Source organism: Pelobates fuscus, chromosome 1, assembly GCF_036172605.1.
Source record: "Pelobates fuscus isolate aPelFus1 chromosome 1, aPelFus1.pri, whole genome shotgun sequence".
In the NCBI taxonomy this organism is placed as follows: Eukaryota; Metazoa; Chordata; class Amphibia; order Anura; family Pelobatidae; genus Pelobates; species Pelobates fuscus.
In genome coordinates, this window is record NC_086317.1 from 295,744,413 (window position 1) to 295,763,969 (window position 19,557).

General features: G+C 39.6%; 1 protein-coding gene across 2 annotated transcripts in view; it reads left to right on the plus strand.

The window, feature by feature from the left end:
- The first annotated feature begins 12,183 nt into the window (after positions 1-12,183).
- ARHGAP6 (Rho GTPase activating protein 6) overlaps positions 12,184-19,557 on the plus strand; it is a 640,778-nt gene continuing 633,404 nt past the window's right edge. For both annotated transcript variants that reach the window (XM_063457838.1, XM_063457847.1), the window contains exon 1: positions 12,184-12,903. In XM_063457838.1, coding sequence (XP_063313908.1) covers positions 12,367-12,903 — 537 coding nt within the window. In that variant the 5' untranslated portion in view covers positions 12,184-12,366. The remainder of the gene's footprint in view (positions 12,904-19,557) is intronic.

Consider the following 19,557-nt stretch of genomic DNA (forward strand, 5'->3'; position numbering starts at 1 on the left):
TGGGGGGGGGGGATTTTTATTTAGGGCCCCCACCCGCCGCTCTGGCAATTTTAAAGCTTTTTTGGATGGTAGACTTGTGAGCCTGCATCTACGCTATCTACTAGGAGTGCTGGATCTCCAATTGCATCCACAGTGAATGCCTGTTAATGAGTATGTGTATGTCACTCAGTGTATGTATATTTGAGAATGTGTATCTGTCAGTGAGTGGGAGTGTCAGTGTGTGTCTGCCAGTTAAAGTGTGTATTGGTTAAACAGTGTGTGAGCCGAGTGTATGAGCCAATGACTGTGTGTATGTCAGTAAGTTATGTCTATCCGTAAGTGTATGTATATGCGTGAGGATGTGTGTCTGTCAATAAAAAAAAGTGCATTGGTTAAGCAGTGCGTGTATGGGTAAGTGAAAATGTGTGTACTTAAAAGGATGAGGTAGTAAGAGGTGGAGCTCTAAGAGGAAAATATGGAGCCTAAAGATATGTGGAATCTACAGAAGAAGCATTGGTAGAACTACTGGTAAGTAAACAGGGGCCTGGTCGGGTGCTGCAGCCCTCTAAGACCACGACCCATCACTTTCTCCCAGCTTCAAACAGAGAGCGTCCTATAAGAGGGAGGAGGCAGCAGTGGGCAGTAAGCTGCTGCAGACCCACATGAGCCTCAGCCAGCAGCAACCCAAAAACATCACCCTCCTGTAGATAAAATGTAAGAGGGTGGCTACAAATATTACAAATTGTGATCTGTCAACACCAGCACTAAAATGCTGGTGTTGACTTGCTTTATTAAAATAAATTTATACAGATGATATACGTATGAAAAACATAATGCCGACTTCAAGCCTTCATATAGAATGGGCATTTTAAACAAGTTATTGTGACATCTGTCTTTGTTTCCAATCAGATTTTCTTACTTCTGAAGGGGTAAAAACAAGCTGCACATTTTCTTTACAGGAACTGGGAAGCTCCTGTTTTTTTAATTTGTTGTTGTTTTATTTTTTTACTATGGGAGTTTATTTACTAAACCAGGAAAGTTTCAGACCAAATTTTGCAATTAATATATCAATTTTCTACAATCTTTGGTTAATTTAATAACCTTTCATGTGAATTAAACTCTGTCACTTGTGAGGTTTTTGAAATTGAAAACAGACTTTCAATGCCTAAGCCCCACAGTAAGGAAGCTGGTTGTACCATAAATGCAAATGCCGGTCACTGAATATGGCGATGTAGTATATGTACCTGCACTGCAAACCCATCTTAATAAACTTACTATGTTGTATAACTTCTTCTTCCGCTTTGCGCTACAATGTAATTACATGAACCACCATTGTGACTTGTTAAAAGAGCTAAATTGCTGGAATCTAGATGCACCCTTCATCTTTCCAGCCTTGTGTTTAAGAGCTTTTCTGGGAAGCTCCCACCTTATCTGAGTAGAATGCTCTCCCCAGCTGTCCTACCTCCTGTAATCTCAGATCCAGTACCAGCACTTTATTTAGTCTACCGCATTACGAAAAGAAAGTAGCGTGATCCTCATTTGCTACACAGCACTGCAAGTATATCTTCCTCCACACTAAAATCCTTTAGGAGATCCCTGTCAGCGTATATTAGCACAGAATGCATCTGTAATCATGATTGATTATATTTCTTATCTGTTCTGTGTTAAATGTATGTGTGTATTGAAATATTACTTTGTATTTTTAATGCAACAATGTAACAATGCAGTATTTGTGGACCCAGGACAACAAGAGAAATCTCAATGTATCCTTCCTGGTAAAATATTTTATAAATAATTATATGTGAAAGCCTAAACTACATACAAACACACTCCTGCATTTCAATGGCAACAGTACAAATATAACCACTACATGCACACACATACTCTATACAAAAACATGCTTACATTCAAATGCACAAACAGTGCTCACAAATACAACCCAGTAAGGGTGGGCAAATGGTAAAAACCAAGCTGGCATATCATCGTGGGCGTTCGACAGTTGTGGATCTACCTTTCGGCCACCCTTGACCTAGAGGGATCCCCCAAAAAATTATTGCACCAGGGCCCTCGGTACATTACTTCTGACACTATTATGTGTATAATGTATAACATAATATTTTTTTATTTCTTTTTTACTTTTTTGGATAAGTATTTAGAATTTAAATAAACAGAGGAGAAATTTTGAGCATGCTTAAATTTGATAGCATCTCGCTGGACTTGACTAGACTGGACAAGACTAGACACTGGGAAAAATCTGAGACATACAACACAGAGATCGGAGTAATTGAACAAAGTTAAACGAAAACTGCAAATGCGTTACACTTGCTGAACCATATACCTTTTAAAGATGAAGCAATGAGTACCAAGCCCCAGTCAGCAAGTATTTAAAAGGTTTCATGATCCAAGCAACCAGCAAGATAGTTTGACAAGAATGAAATACAAGATGCAAGAACGGAGGTAACAAGGCACCAATTTTGGAAAAGGGGAGAAAAAGACAGCAACAAAATACAGTTGTTTTTTGTCAAACTAGAATTGCTGCATCATCTGAAACAAAATGCTGATGTTTCATCAATTTTTTTTTTTACTGTCTGTCTGCTTGTGGGAAAATGTTATAATGGCCTTGAGTCATCAATTTCTTTTCATGGTTAAAAAAAAAATTATAATCTATCCATCTCTATCCATTACGTACCTTCACTACACAAATACTTTTCACCAGATAATATTCAAAATATACCTTAGATGTTCTTAAACTACTCAGAGACATCTTTCATAGGCATGTTACGCCTACCCTCATTACAGTACTTTCAACATAGTATATAAAAAAAAATGTTGCCCTCTAGAACTCAGAGCTGTATATTTTCAATGCTGATGATTTATGAATGTTTATGAAAGAAAATAAACTATAACAAAAATGTTCATGTAACTAAATGTTATTTTACGCGTGACCCCCTTTTCTACATGTCACCGGAACTGTCAAACGAGGAACTACTGGAACTGCTGTCACTAAATTTGATATGCTGGCTGCAACGTTTAATTCAAAATCCACTCTCGCATCTCAATGTAAATTTTGCAAGATTTCATTATGTGCACAGGGCTTTGATTTATGCAACTGGAAACAGATGGTAACCTGAAATGCCTCTAATTAATTGCACATGCCTCCAGCTCTGAAGAGGTTAAGGCAGTGCAAATATGTGTCCAGTGATTGAAATAGGATGAGTTTGGAATTGTACATTTTTTTGGTTGAGAAAAATGCCACCCGGAGACTATTTATGAAGTGGTAGAGCTGTCTACTAAATAAAATGTGCTTGCCTTTGATGATATTTGTTAGCTGCAATTTATGCTCAAAATTATTTATAATCCAAATCAAAGGAAGTATTTGGACATAAACCGCAATAAGTGGAAAACCAGAATAAAATATGTAAACTTCATCTTTAACATGTAAACATTCAAATATTACTGTGCAGTGAAAGGGTGTCCATTTAAGTTGCAGTGAAATAACATCTGACAGTGCTCAGCTAAGTGGAGGCTCTTCACTAACTCTGCAATAAGCCCTCACCCTAAGAGAGATTAACATTTGGACCCATTGAAATTCTATAGCAGAGAATCTCTTTGCTTGAGCAGAGGATTAAATCAAGATAAGTGTCTCTGCCCAGATGGGACTTAGGTGAAGGAAGGTAACATTTGTACGCAAAAGGCCTTTATGTGCAAGCATGCACAGGTCTCTCAGAGGAAGGTCCTACTCATAAAGTTTGTGCAATGTATGGCTTTGACAGATGAAGTTCGCTAGAATTGTTTTGTGTGACATGTGCCTATAACCAGCTGTGTGCTAAGGCAGAATGGGCACCTGTTTACCCGGATGGCATGTGCCTACTCTGCTCGAATGTGCTGTGTCTTGGGGAGGGAATGAAGACAGGCGGCGAAGGAGCGCTGATGCCTGCAAAGTGCAATGATGTCAGGAACCAAGTTATGACATCGCTACGGCCCCAATATCACAAAACAGCGTGCTAGGGAGCAGTGCTGGAAGACCCACACTGGACCCCAAGAAAAGGAGCAATACTGGATCCCAGGGAAATGATGCACCCAGCTCTCGCAAAAGTAGGGAGGCCGGATGGACTTAAATGAAGATAACACATAAATGTTAAATTTGTGAATGTGTGTGAGAGAATGCGTGTTTCTGTCAATGAATAGGTGTGTTTCTGTCTGTGAGTGGGTGTGTCTGTCAGTGAATGTGTGTGTGTTTGTCGGTGTGTACCAAATCAGTAAGAATATGTGTTAGTGAGTCTGTCTGTAAGTGAATGTGTGTGTGTGTGTGTCCGTTATTGTCTGTCAAATCAGTGAGAGTGTGTCTTTCAGTGAGTGTGTTTGTGTCAGTGTCCTCTAAGTGTAAATTTGTGTGTGTCAGTGTAATCTATGTATATGTGTGTGTGTGTGTGTCAGTGCCCTCTGTGAGTAAATGTGCGTGTCATTATCCTCTGCAGGGTACTTTTCTGTAAAAAGGTTGAAAAACACTGTGCTACATCACACCTTTATGTTGCTGTGATGCCGTGACTCACAATCTCTGCATGGTAGTAGCTCAGAAGGGGCAACTGCATTCCTGCAACTTTTGTCAGCCCTTGCTGTACTGAACTTCATTTCCTAAACCGAAAGATCAAGTTTAGGCATTATTGGATTAAACTTCCAGGAAACAGATGCAAACTACTATCATGGCAATTCACTAAACATGAATTATCAGGAATTAATCAGGAAATGTCAAATTCTAGGTTAAATTTGTCAAGGTGAAAAAATAGCTTTGTTTTTTTAATTTAATTAATTTTGTTTTTTTTAATTTAGCTATTTTATCCAAAAGGTTGTGATTTCCCTCAAATTTTAGGTTTAGTAAATAAGCGTAACCTTAAAAAAAATGAATTGATAATCTAGGCAAAAAATCTGATTTGGAAAAATTCTCCAACTTTAGACACAATTTGGCTTTTTTAGCTTGAATTTCGAATTTCAACTTTCAACTGACTTCTATGGATTACAGTACATAGTAAAATATTAACCCTGGTCTTTTTAACATTAGCAGACATTAGCAACTAGATGGCAGTAATACACGTTAATGTTTCATGCTATGTTCTTGCAGTGGATACAAAGCAGAACCTTGCTGTATATTAAATAATTTGACAGATGTGTGTTTATTGTTTTGCATTCTTTCACTTTGTGATGGCAAATAAAATGTTACAATTGCCTCTATTAAAAACAGAAATAATATTTCTCTGGCTTGACAAAAAAAAAAAAAGCAGAAATGGTAATAATATACCTTTTTTCCAACACTATTTAAAAAAAAACTAATATTGGAAAAATCTCTAGAGCTACTATAATCACAGCTTGGCAATTTTTCCTTAAAACTTTGCCATTCGGTTTTCGATTTAATATAAATTTAGTGTTTATTCAATTTATACCCTATAATTTGGTAGTAACATCTATTATTCTTACTTGGCTTTATTTGGCCTGCCCAGCAATACCAAAATTTACAGTATCTGTTTGTTCCGTGTTATGTAGATAGCTGAAAAAATGTAAACCAGGAGTTGGACACTACACTACTAGGCTATATGACTGAAAGGCAAAAATCACGACTGTTGGCATCTACATTCCATTACTTATATTATTAAGTAGTTCCTACTTTGTCTTATGTTTGTTTGTTTTTTCCAATTTTTATTGTTTTGTATAAGTTGAGAATAAAAATATAATGGGTGGTACAAAAGAGAAAAGGGGCAGAGGTAAATGGGGGTACAATAGACAATTTTCCACCAGGTACAATATCATATTCATCATCACTTGTAGCAATATGAATCAATGACTGTTTTATGCTTTCTAACATTTTCACGTATGACTTTACATGTCTGTATAGAACTGTACGCACAAGTCTGTAGTTAACAAACACACAGTATGTGGCTAACAGACACACATCAGATATCATCATGTAATATTCAGAGATACTTACACTACAGGGACATGCATCAGAAAAATATACATCCCCTTTAACCAGGATACCTTCCCGAGTTCATGGAGCTATGCTTTTGGGACCTACGAGCTGTGTTTCTTTATGTCTTCCTTGTCTAGGTCTGATACCAGTGGGCAGGCCTATGAGTCAAATGTTTGTCACTCTATGGTATTTTCTCATGTCGCAGAGGTAGTTATGACAAAGCAATAGTTGTTTTTGACTTGTGGTGTCAGTGTGAATTTACAACCCATGCTCCTCTAGCTCATGTGTGTGTGTAAATTTGATTTGGGATCTATCGAGTGTTGAGATGGGTAGGGAAACAGAGAATCCGTAAGGGTAAGAGGTCACAATAGGCCTAAGGAGTGGGGGGCAGGAATCTTCCCCAACTATGTACATGTGGGTTTTAGTGCTTACATGTTAGGTGCCTCTGAAAAATGGTAAACAGTTTCATTGTAGATAGTAAATGTTCTGAGGCACGTTTCAGTTGGTGGTCTGGGTGGATTAGTCTTCATCCCATAGGAACGAGCAAGCCTCGCATAGAGGCAAGCCTTCCACCCCTGTGGAGAGCAGCTTACAAAAAGTGAAAGAAGCTTTAATTGATATGGACTGGTCATCATCTCCAATGAATCTGTATGTGTGGTCTCGTCACCCGCCTGAAGGATAAGTCTCATGGGGTTGTTTTTTTTTTTTTGCTTCCCTCCCTTCTCCTCTCCCTTTCTATGCAGTCCCCGCATTCCATTTTTGTTTCCATATGTTTGCTGCTCTTCTAGTGACAAGGTCAGTTCTGATTTGTGTGCATGCCATTACCTTATAGTCCCAGTTTGTTCCTATTTATTTTATAAGTGCCTCTCTATTCGGAATCTCTACTGATTTCCACAGACCAGGTGATATGGTACACTCCCCAGACATGGTCCCATCAAGGACCTCCTGCACAATTTTCCAGTAGCATCTAAGTTTAGGGCAGTTCCACCATACATGGAGCAATGTGCCCACCTGTCTCCCACATCTCCAGCAGACATTTAAGGTACCTGGATACATGAGCCAGCCTCTCTGGCACATAGTACCACCTGTATTGAAGTTTTCTTATTAATTATATGTGTGACATGCACGCTGTTTTACCTTTGTGGGTCAGAAATGCCTCTTGCCATTGTGTATCGGTGAGCTCCGTGTCAAGATCTTTGTGCCACTCTTTCATAAATATATGCTGTGGTGATATGTTAGATGCTATGAGATCGTTGTATATCAGGGATAGTGCTTTCTTCTGGGCATTGGGATGGATGCACAAGCTCTCTGTCTTTGATATATTTGGCTGTGTTATTGTAACTGGGGTGTGTGTTAGGGTGGAGTTTATTTGAAGGTAGGAAAAGAGGGCCCTGTTAGATCATTTCAACTGGGTTTGGAGGTCAGGGAATGTCTTTAAAGAAGTGTTGTCATATAACTAATGCAGATGGGTGCATCCATGCCGATGACATGTACCATAGTCGAACGAGGGATTGGTAATGTGTAGGCTTTGTATGGGAGTGGCCATTGAACATGTCTCTCAACCAGTCAGGTATTTATAATATTTGTCCCACGTTTTCAGAGTCAATTTTGTGCTGTTAAGGAGCTCCAGGTTTTTCGGTCTCGCTTGTTTTGGAACCCAAAACAAGAGGTGTATCCCATGTCTAGGGGACCAGCAGGATTCCATCTCCACCCACTGAAGGATTTCCCTTGTTTTATGAGTTGATATTACAGAAGCTTATATTGCGGCATTGTGGTAGGTTTTTAAATTGGGTAGGCCCGCCCATATAAATTTGGTCACTACTTTTTGTATTGCCGTAGTATACTGTTTTGCTAATGGGATTTGTAATGTGCATTGTAGATGCTGATACTTAGGTAATAAAAACATTTTAAAAGCAGCACCTCTACCATGCCATGACAGAAATCCCTCCTCCCAGGATTTCAAAGTTAGAGTTATTTCTTTCAATAGTTTACCATAGTTCTGATCTAAGAGGTCTCGTGGTAGTCTGGTTATACGGATCCCCAAAAAGGTGACAAGATCCTGCATCCAATCAAAGGTAAGGTTTTGCTGGAGGGATTCACTGTGCGATCTAGGTTTAGGCCTTCTGCTTGAGTTTTGGTAACATTTTGGTAATGTTAAGTTTATAATAAGAGTGGGAGCCAAATTCATCAATCTCTCTTAGGAGGTTTGGCAGTGAGATTCGTGGTTGTGTCAACGTCAACATTATGTCATCCGCGAACAAATTAGTTTTGTATTCCCTAGATCCTATAGTTACTCCATGAATGGATTTGTTTGTCCGGATTACTGTGAGAAGTTCTAATACCATAATGTATAGGAGAGGGGATAATGGGCACACCTGTCTGGTCCCGTTGGTGATACTGAAGCGTTCTGATATAAATTGCATTGAGTACATTCGCTGCAGAGGCAGAGTATACGGCTCTGACTGTGGATAAAAATATGTCTGGCAACCCCCAATGTAGCCTATCAAAGGCTTTTTCCGTGTCTAAAAATAACAGGCTCTCCTTTTGTCTGCTGTTATTGAGATTTTGCATTATATTGAGAAATTTTCTTGTGTTGTCGGCCCCCTGTCTTCCTTTTCTGAATTCCACCTGATCATTATGAATGATAGTCAGTAGGATAGGTTGCAGCCTGAGTGCAAAGAGTTTTGCGAAGATCTTCACATCTGAGTTTAAGAGGGATATTGGTCTAAAATTTTTGGGACAGGTTGGAGGTTTACCAGGTTTTGGGAGAGTCACTATGTGTGCTAATAAGATATCTGATGGGAGTGACACGTTTGTGGTGGCCATATTAAAAAAAGGTAGCTAGTCACTGCGCCAGTATAGGTTTGTCTTGTGTTTTAAAGAAAACTAAACCAGAAATTAAGGAGATTCTGAGAGAGGAAGAGAAGAGGCAACAATAGGAGAAAGGTACGTTTGGAGTGACAGTGTTGCTTTAAGATACGTGATGGTCTAGCGTTACATATCATTCAGTTAACTCCTATATGAATGACAGCATCCATATATTGTATTTATTTCTTGGCTGCTATTAATTACTTCATTCAACAAAATGTCCAACTGGCACAAGTCTGCAATGCAGCTTCATTATGCTATATATAGCACAAATGGACTAATAATTACAAAGTTCATGGTTATACTTCAATAGCATTTGACTGCCAGTAATCGAAGAACAGGCTTACAGAGATGTGACAAATCATAGTGTTTCACTTGTTAATTTGAATTGGTGGTAAATTGAAAACTGATTTGCAACATTTAAACCAGAATTGCAGACTTGGATTGGACACATGTCAGGAGCAAGGGAACTTCCAGTCCCAGCAGTAGATTATTAATTACATCAGCACATGGGAATCTGTGCTTTTTTACCTTAGTTACCATTTAAGCTTGAAGTGACACTCTGACTTCTCTGTAAATGATATCATTGAATAACACATGGAAATTTCCTTATAAGGTATACATTTTTTTTATATGTGATGCTCCATTTCTTTTAAAATGTTTATTAAAAAATTAGCAAGTACCTCATAATCCAGTTCAGGGCACCCAATGCAAATTAGGAAGGGAACAGAAACATTGTTTCAATTTCTACTCTTCTACTAAACTTGCTTAAAGGACCACTCTAGGCACCCAGACCACTTCAGCTTAATGAAGCGGTCTGGGTGCCAGGTCCTTCTAGGGTTAACTAATTTTTTTATAAACATAGCAGTTTCAGAGAAACTGCTATGTTTATCAATTAGTTAAGCCTTCCCCTATTTCCTCTAGTGGCTGTCTCACTGACAGCCGCTAGAGGCGCTTGCGTGATTCTCACTGTGAAAATCACAGTGAGAGCACGCAAGCGTCCATAGGAAAGCATTATGAATGCTTTCCTATGTGACCGGCTGAATGCGCGCGCAGCTCTTGCCGCGCGTGCGCATTCAGCCGACGGGGAGGAACGGAGGCGGAGAGGAGGAGGAGAGCTCTCCGTCCAGCGCTGGAAAAAGGTAAGTTTTTACCCCTTTCCCCTTTCCAGAGCCGGGCGGGAGTGGGTCCCTGAGGGTGGGGGCACCCTCAGGGCACTCTAGTGCCAGGAAAACGAGTATGTTTTCCTGGCACTAGAGTGGTCCTTTAATGGCAGAAAATGGCAAGATTTGCTATTAACCATGATTGACAGGAAGCCAAGGTGGAAGTGCCCAGTTCCAGAATAGCAGTGTGGATTTCTACATTTAAATGTATTTTTAGACCCTACAAAATTATTTTTTATATACATAAGGTAAAAGAACATGGAAAATTACAAATCTCGGGAAGTGATAGTTCCCCTTTAAACTAATGGTTAATTAGGACTAGGAGTTAAAGGGACATTTTAGGCTCTATAACCATTTCATTTTTTAAAATTGTTATAAGACTAGAATCCCTGGCGCTGTCCCTCCATTCAGTGTTAAACCATTTTCAAATAAGGGTCCAGGCCGCCCATGACCACACTGGAGAAATGGCTGAGACAGACATAACATTACTGTTCCTTAAAGGGAAACTATAGTGCCAGGAAAACAAACTATTTTTCCTGGCACTGTAGCTTCACCTTCTGGCGACGCTCGACGTTTTCATGCAGAGCATGGGGACGTCGAACGTCATTTAAAACACTTTTGGTGCTGTAAGAATCCGGAAGCACCATCTAGCGGATGTCTGAGAGACAGCAACTAGAGGTGGGATTAGCCCTGTAATCAAAACACTGCGGTTTTGGAGACTAACGGGGCTTAGGGGAGAGGGGCAAGGCACCCAGACCACTCAAATGGGCAGAAGTGGTCTGGGTGCCTACAGTGTCCCTTTAACTATACCAATTTACACCAGCAATGGATGGCTATGATAGGCTGAAAATTGTCAGCTAGCACTCTGAGCCAATCACTGCACCCACTGCTGCTCAAACTAATGCTTTCTCAGTAGCTTCATCAGTACAAATAGGCTGCTGAGAGCTCGTGTTTCTTATTAAAACATTAAAGATGGTTCACATGAAATGGAAGGACAGTTCCAGTGCATAAAGTGTCCCTTTAACTTAGCCTAACACCAAATCTTATTCTAGCCATAAAATGTAATACATACCTTAACTCTAAATGGCATTATGTCCCTTAATCTGTTCCTTAATCTCCAACTTTAATGTCCATTCCTAGATCTGACCCTATTGTTACCTCAAATTGCCTAACTCTCTAGACTGTAGTGCTGCACTAAACCTCGAGATAACCCTTACACAACACTGAGCATGAAAAGGGAATGTAAATGAATAGGTGCAGGCACAGTAAACCTAGACCACCAAGGAAACTGCCGACTGTGACAGCTACTACTCTCAGCCAGCCTACACAGCTACAGGTCTGGGTGCACAAACATGACCTGGGCACACACAGCAGACCTAGCAGCAGGTATGCTGTACACACAGTATAAAGAGGACAACAATAAGGTGTACAGAATGGGTACATTTCAGGAGCTGTGGATTGTAGTCTGGCTGTATGTGAAAGGTGTTGCAGTTCACACCTTTAAAGCTCTATGCTTTGTTGTGTTTGTTTTTCTGACAACATAATCCATTTGTTCCACAATGCACTAACTAGTTTATTACTACCTAAAATGAAATATTTAACTTGAATATATTAGCCAATCAAGAAGGCTTTCACAAGATTTACTGAAACAGTAGGAACAGCTCCTTTTCACAGTCATAAAGCAAAACGATGTCATAATCCACTGTATTCTTTAACTGTTTATATAACAGGAACAGTCACAAAGGAAAACGAATGTTATGATTCACGGTGTTCTTTAACTCTTTATATAACAGTCACAGTCACAGTCACAGAGCAACAGCAATGTCAAGATCCACTGTTACCTTTCAGTCTTTATGTGACTGGGATTCGTGCAACATGTGTCAGCCATTCCCCATGCTTTCAAGGAGTTAACAATTCCATGGGAATAAATGTGGGAATTGGAAGATCGGTGACAGGTAAATCACAGGAGGTCAGAACATACTGAGCACACTGCTGGGGGAGGAGTGGCTCAGCTATGAGAGGGCTTTCAACTCCTTTCTATCTCCCCTGTTGTATATGGGCTGTCCTGAAGGACTGTTGCAACAAAAGCTTACAAAATAAAGGAATGTAATTTAGGATATACTAACTGGATACAAGCAAACACTGCATCGCCCTTTATCTAGAGTGGTTGCTGTAAGGAAGTGGTTTTCAGGGACCTGTATTAAAAATGCTGTGCTTTAAAGATATGATGGAATAAGATCCTGACTTGGGAGTTAGCTGCTATTGCTATAATTTAAGACTTCCATCTGGAAGACTCTCAGAGACAACTGATCCACAGAGAGAGTGAGAAGTCCAATCAGCAAAGTCTGGAGTAAGGAGTAAAAAACTGACAGCGAGGAGAGAATAACAAGGAGAATGTCTGGACAGAATTTATTAAACAGTGTGTTCTCCTGCTCATCACCAACAGCCCCCAAAGTGCTTTCTAAACACAAGCTCAGGCAGACTCGCAGCCTGGACCCAGCCATCATTCGCAACTATGGCAGCGATCTAGCAGAACATCCACTGGGGGAATATGAAGAGCACATCGCCGGCTGCAGCAGCCAGGGAAACAGGTGGCTAGAGGCTGATAGCTCGGGGGGCTCTATCCTGCCCCCAGGAGAATCCCCAGCCATGTCTAAATCCATGCGGCTCAAGCCGAGACCCGTGCCTCTAGGCTCATTCTCTACCCCATCAACGCCCCTGGAAAAATCCCCCTCCACCAGCTTCATCTTTGACTACGATGTTAGGGGGATCAAGAGGAATACTGCCTGGGACCTGCCCTTCCTGGCTCGCAGCCCTCTGGCTCTCACCCCCAGCAGCAGCACCAACAGCATCTTCTCCCCCAGGAAGTGGCTGCAGCAGAAGAAGGTCCAGCCCCAAAGCAGCCAGTCCTATATTGTGTGGAAGTCAGAGGTAGGATGCTGAGTTCACTGGTGTCTTAACAATCTTGTGATTGGATAATATATTAATGCATCCATGTATATTGCCTGCAAACACTTATTGAGCTATTAGAAGATGTACAGAGATATTTTTATTATTTTATTTTTTTTCTTGCATAACCCAGCATTTGGAGTTGAAATCCATGGTACATGTATCACTAATAGTGGAATCCTAAATCTTCACAGCCATGTGATACTATCAATACAATGTTTATTTTTGTCCACAAGTTCTGTGGAATAGATGTTTTGACGTGGAGCCTGCATGTTCATGTCAAAACACCTGCCATAGGGACCTTTCATCTGATTATGAAGTAGACTGATCTAATGATTAGTTGATTGAGAAGATCATACAATTATGTGTATTGTGTAATATAGCATAGCTCATCTCTGCAGGAGAAATTGAGGTTGAGAGGAATAAGTGAACATGGCTGTCATGTTACATTTGTTTTTATGCAAAAAATAAGAATTATGTGGCTCTGGGCCAAAACTTTTGATTCATGGTTTTTCAATGCAGCTCATAACACAAGTTGGATAATTATTTTATTGTCTATGTAGGTATATTATAAGGTATATTATAAGAGTGTTATCGATTCCTATATGATCAATTCTGCTATTTATTGAACTTTGCTTGCTTTGTTAACATAGTGTTGGTTGTTGGAAGTCAATGTCAATTTTCCTACTTTTGACATGTGAATAAGTTGAATAGTATATGAAAAAAAGTATGATAAACATTTATTATTGTAAAAGTGTTATTCTTTGTTGTATAATGTGGTTTTCTGCCATTATCTTCATGTTGAAGCATATTTTATATAATCAAATATATAATTCATGTCAATATTGTAATTGTACATGTTGCTTTTTATGGAATTTGGATATTTGACATTGAATGGCTTACATATACCAGCATATTCTTTGTCATAATATAGCAAAGAGAGGCATATATAAGTGTACGTGTGTTTACATAGGAAAAGTAACATACTTAACTCATTATTAGTGTCTTCATTCATGGATAAACTGACTTCAGCTGGACATAGGTGCCAGTGCACCAAAATAGTAAATTGTTTTTCTTTTTAGGAATTTTGTATAAAAATTGGACACAAAATTAGCAATTTTTATTTTACTTTATTGTACAATTTCCTGCTATCCAGCATATATATCAGTGTCTGCACTTTTTGTAATAGGAAGTCACAATAGTACAATTTGTTTAAGCTACAGGTGCACGAGCAAAATAAGACCAAACAGATCATTTTATGTTAGAAACTGCATTTTATTAATACCTAATTTCCAGTGGTTTTAAATGTACTTTCTATTATCCAACGTTGGTAGTTGTCAATAATGCAAAGTTCTCATGCCCAGTGTAAAACTTATATAATATCTGTGGTGGACCGCCTGGCTCCCCGACCAGGTGCCTCCCCCAATCAATGCTCCTAGTGCTCACCGAGTACTTCCAGCATTCCACCAGACACCATGAGCCCTGTAGTCCCTACTTCCAGCATTACAGCTTGGTTGGGGTCTCACTATCCTCCACCCACCCTGGACCCAAGACCAGGATCCAGCTTCCAGTAGGTAGACCTCTCCTAGTCCAGAGAGCAAAGCAGGCTGCACTTACAAGAGCAAGTGATTATAACCCGGGGAGTATCGTGATATAGCAATCCCCAGAGTAGATACAGCCGTATCCCCCACACATGAGATAAGACTCTATGTTGAGGATAAGCAGGAACTCATTTATTGGTAGCCACAACTGGCCTTATATGCAAGTCCCAATGCAAGGGGCACTCCCCCCTGGACCTGTGAGTAAACCATTGCAGAAGCAAACACACAACTAAAATGGCTCTCAGATCCAAGACACTCAAATTCATAATAAGACAATCCCTCCCCTGTGCCTGGGAGATAATTGAGTCATGGACTGTACTAACTCAATTATCTCCAGGCGGAAAAATACACATTTTTATAAAAACCCCAAAATACCTTAAAACACACAAACCCCCCACAAAAGTTACATCCCCTGATAGCCCTGATCTGGGTGACCAACATATCCAAAAATCACCCAGATTAGTTCAGGGATTCAGGAATTTCCTGGAAGTCTTATTTTTGACCGACCGCACGCATGGTCCCATGCCCAAAACAGTTCCAGAGAATCAGGGCTTGCAGTCGGCCTAGTTCAGTAGTTTGGAAAGCAAACAAACTACCGAACATAGTCAATGTTCTTACCCTGGAGCTTGTTCCCCTCATCCAGACAAACAATTTCACCAAACAGTGCCTTTCTAAATTGTATAGAACCGAACACAGGCAATGATGGAAGTCCAGCGGTGTTCGGGAGTTTTTGTGTCCGATTTTAGTTCCATGAGATTCATGCCCAAACACCGCTGCCTGCATTCATGTGAACAAGACGGCCGCCACCTCGTGGTTGTCCATAGGAATTGCGGCCATCCAGACGAACAATTAGAACACTACAGTTAGAACCATTCCAAGGTGTTAATAGGTGTTAACAAACTCCCGGGTTGTCCCTGGTTCATGCGTCTGTTCGGTTCCCGAACAGGATAGCAAAAAGGCACGTAGTCTTGAGGCAGGAGGCTGGCAAACAGGCCCCTCCAAGAACCAATGGCAAGGTTACTTGCGCCACAATATCCTATCCCTAATTACCCCTTACTATAAGTAATTACTCCAACCTTTAACCCCCCTTTAACCCTATCCATACGTATAGCTTCCCACAACTCCCTCTAATATAACCTTCTCACAACTTCTTTCTATCCTAAATCTTTCCCCAGGTTATAAACAAGGCCTTCGATATAGGTGTGGTGACGCAATGCACTGCATTCTTAAGAATGTTGCAACACTTAAAGGACAACTGTCATCAAATTTTCACTTCTCCTTTTATTATACATTTGATGAGATTTTTTAAATGATATAGATTGATTTTTTTTTAATGAGAAAATTAAACTTTTTATCTGACTGAGCAACTATTTTGGGTGAGACTCTTCTGTTATCTGGCCAACTAGTGCTCACCCTAACTTGCCTGTTGTTCTACGTGAAACTGCACCAGCAGGCAAGTTAGGTTGAGCAGCAGTTGTTCGGATAACAGAGTCTGACCCAACATGGCTGCTCAGCCAGATTTAAAACAAAAATTCATAAAATAAAAGCAATGTGCATCATCTAAAAAATATCATTATGTTTCATTAAATACAATTCACTTTTAAAAAATGAGAAGAGAAAATTTAATGACAGTTGTCCTTTAATGAATAGCTCTATTGACAATTAAAACTCCCCATTATGATTGTGACATTTTAAATGTATGTAATCAGAAACAACTTTAAGATACATATATATATATATTGTTCCCCATAAGCTTAATATGTATTTTTCTCTTGACATTTGGCTTTGTTTGATTGTAGGCTTGTGTGAGCAGTGCCCTTCTATATCCTTGCAAGGGTTTATCTAACATTTATCACATCGTTTTATGTTAGATTTGCTAATTGCGTATCTCTGTAAGATATGTTGATACTTCATAGCTAGACAATAGTAATAAAAAGAACAATGAGCTCAGAAGCAACGTCAGATTGGAACATGATCCACATATGCTGACATATGCTCCAGTTAGAGAATTCTCCCACCTGGAGATACAGCAGCACATGCTTGGAAAATGGTCATTACTGCCATGAACATTGTCTAAAGCTTATCTTATAGGACATTGACTTTGACATCATAGGTTAAAAAAACACAACACATTTCTGATATAGTGTGATTTCCTATTTTTTCTATTAATATGATATAAAATATCCTCCTTGATCATGATTTGTGTATTAGATAATTGGACTACATAGGGAAAACAGTATTATCAACTGTACTTTTCATATACTGGGTTATTTATTAAAGTCCAGACTAAGGATTGTCCAGGGCACTTGGAGTGCAATATATGTACTTTGTTTACTTACAAGTCTTATTTTTAAGACTTATCAATGTTTGGATTTTGCAATGTAGACATCAAATTACCAATAATATAGACCATAGGGAGCTGTAATTTCCCTGCTCTTCCTGCACTGCTCCCTCGCGCGCCCTGAAATTACACCGGAATTGGGATATGACATCACTGATGCCTATATGGCAGGAAGAGCATGAAGACCACACTGGCCCCCCAGGGAGAGGACCCACACCAGCTCCACCAAAGGAGCTGGTGGGGGTCCTCCAGCTCCACCGAAGAGCATGAAGATTACATGAATCTCACACTGGCCCCCCAGGGAGAGGACCCACACCAGCGCCACCAAAGGTAGGGAGGCTGGGTGGGTTTAACCCCTTAAGGACCAAACTTCTGGAATAAAAGGGAATCATGACGTGTCACACACGTCATGTGTCCTTAAGGGGTTAAATAAATAAATAAAATAATTAAAAAATAACAACAATAATATATACATATATACACAGACACACACACACACTATATATATATATATATATATATATATATATATATATATATATATATTATTTGTGAGTGTGTGAAAGAATGTGTATTAGTGTGTCAATATGTGTGTGTGTCAGTATATGTGTATCTGAGAGTGTGTGGCTGTCTGTGAGTGTATGTCAGTATGTGTGTCTATAAGTGAGAATGTGGGTGTCTGTCATTAAAAGTGTGTGTGTTGGATAACCAATGTGCGTGCCAATGAGTGCATGTTTAGATCAGTGGGAGTGTGTGTGCTGAAAAGGATGTTTAAATGTTTAAATGAAAAAATAGTTTTACTCAATTCATGTGATTAGTAATAATATGCATACAGGGCTGGCCCTAGGTGCCCTGTGCAAAAAATCTTCACAGTGAATCCCCCTCCTCATCCTCCCTGGTCATATACCTTAATCCATGTATATGTGTGTGTATAGGAGTGTAGTGTTTGTATAGGGGATTTATTAAATTAATAATGATTTAAAAACATTATTATTGTGTCCCCCTACGCTGTTACCTTGTACCAGTGAAAGGGGAATGCTGATATCTCTGGTGGTCCAGTGTGCTGGGAATCTGGTCTGCTCCTTCACCGGGGGCAGACTATGAATAACTGTCTCACGTGCTCAGACATTTCCAGTGTCAGAGCTCTCCTCTGGCAATCCGTGGCAATGCACTGATTGGCCCAAGCGCAGAAGACAGCTACTTATGGTCTGCAGCCAACAGAAGTGCAAGCCAGAGGTGCCAAGCTGCCTCCTCCGCTTTAAAGACAGACAGTCTCTCACACACACACACACACATTTAGTAACAGGCAGACAGTTACACACACACACACACACACTTACAGGTAGACATTCACACACAAAGTTAGTAGCAGCCGCACCACACTCAGTTACAGGCAGACAGGCAGACACACTCAGTTACAGGCAGTCAGACACACTCAGTAGATCCCCATCTGTCTTACAAGTGACAAGACCCACAATAGTTTGCTAGTTGAGCATTTACAATTGGCCCATGCTTGCAGGGCTGTGCTTAGTATGGTGTTTATGATGTATTTTAATATGCAATATTGGAGTTTATTACTAGTTACTTTAAATTGGCAATTGTATGAAAAACATTTCATAAACTGTAATGTAAAATTAATTTTAAAAAAATGTTGTCAATAATGTTTCTAAAATAAATATGACATAATGTGAATATTGTGTTTGTAAGGAGGTGTGTATGAACTATTAATCTGAAGTATAAAAGTCACAAAATGAAAATATAATACATAATACATGTACATAATACACACATAATAGTTATATACTAAAGACACTAAACACACATTTAAACATAGAAAAAACTGACACAAACATGTTTACATCCAGAGAACACTGACAAACTTGTACTTTACATACACAGAAAACTGATACACATTCAAACAACAGATACTGACACACACATAGGACACTGACACACATATTTAAACACAGAGGAAATTGACACACACACATTTACCCACAGAGAACACTGACACATACACTGACAGAGACACTCACTGATTTGGCACACACTGACAGACAGACAGACACACACATTCACTTACAGACACACACACTCACTGACATACTGATTTGACACACACCGACCGGCACACATTCACTGACAAACACACATACAGTGAGAGACACATACTCAGGCCATGGGTGTTCCACATCTACAACAGGTCTCGCAGCATTGGACCCCTGCATTCAAATAAACACAGCAACACACAAACACATAACTGTATGCAAACAACAATATTACACAAAATGCACCTTTGCATTCAAAAGACAAAGATATGTACAAACACACAACACAAATACACCCCTACATGCACCCACTCATATTTCATACAAAAACATGCATACATTCTAACACATAAACACAGTTCACAAATACAACTGTGCAAGGATGTAGATCCTCAGCTGGCAAGGTATCATCAGAGTTGTAAGACACCCTTGGCCACCCTTGTGTTAGAGGGGGACCCAAACATCTATCAGGGTCCTATTTACATTAGATAGATAGATAGATAGATAGACGGAAAGACTATAGAAATTGTCTAATTTCTAATTAAAAAAAAGCACAACCATAAATTCAAACCTCCAGTATTTAATATTGAAATGTGCAGGTGAAGTAGAGAAACTCTTACCTTTGCTGCATTATTAAATAGCAGGC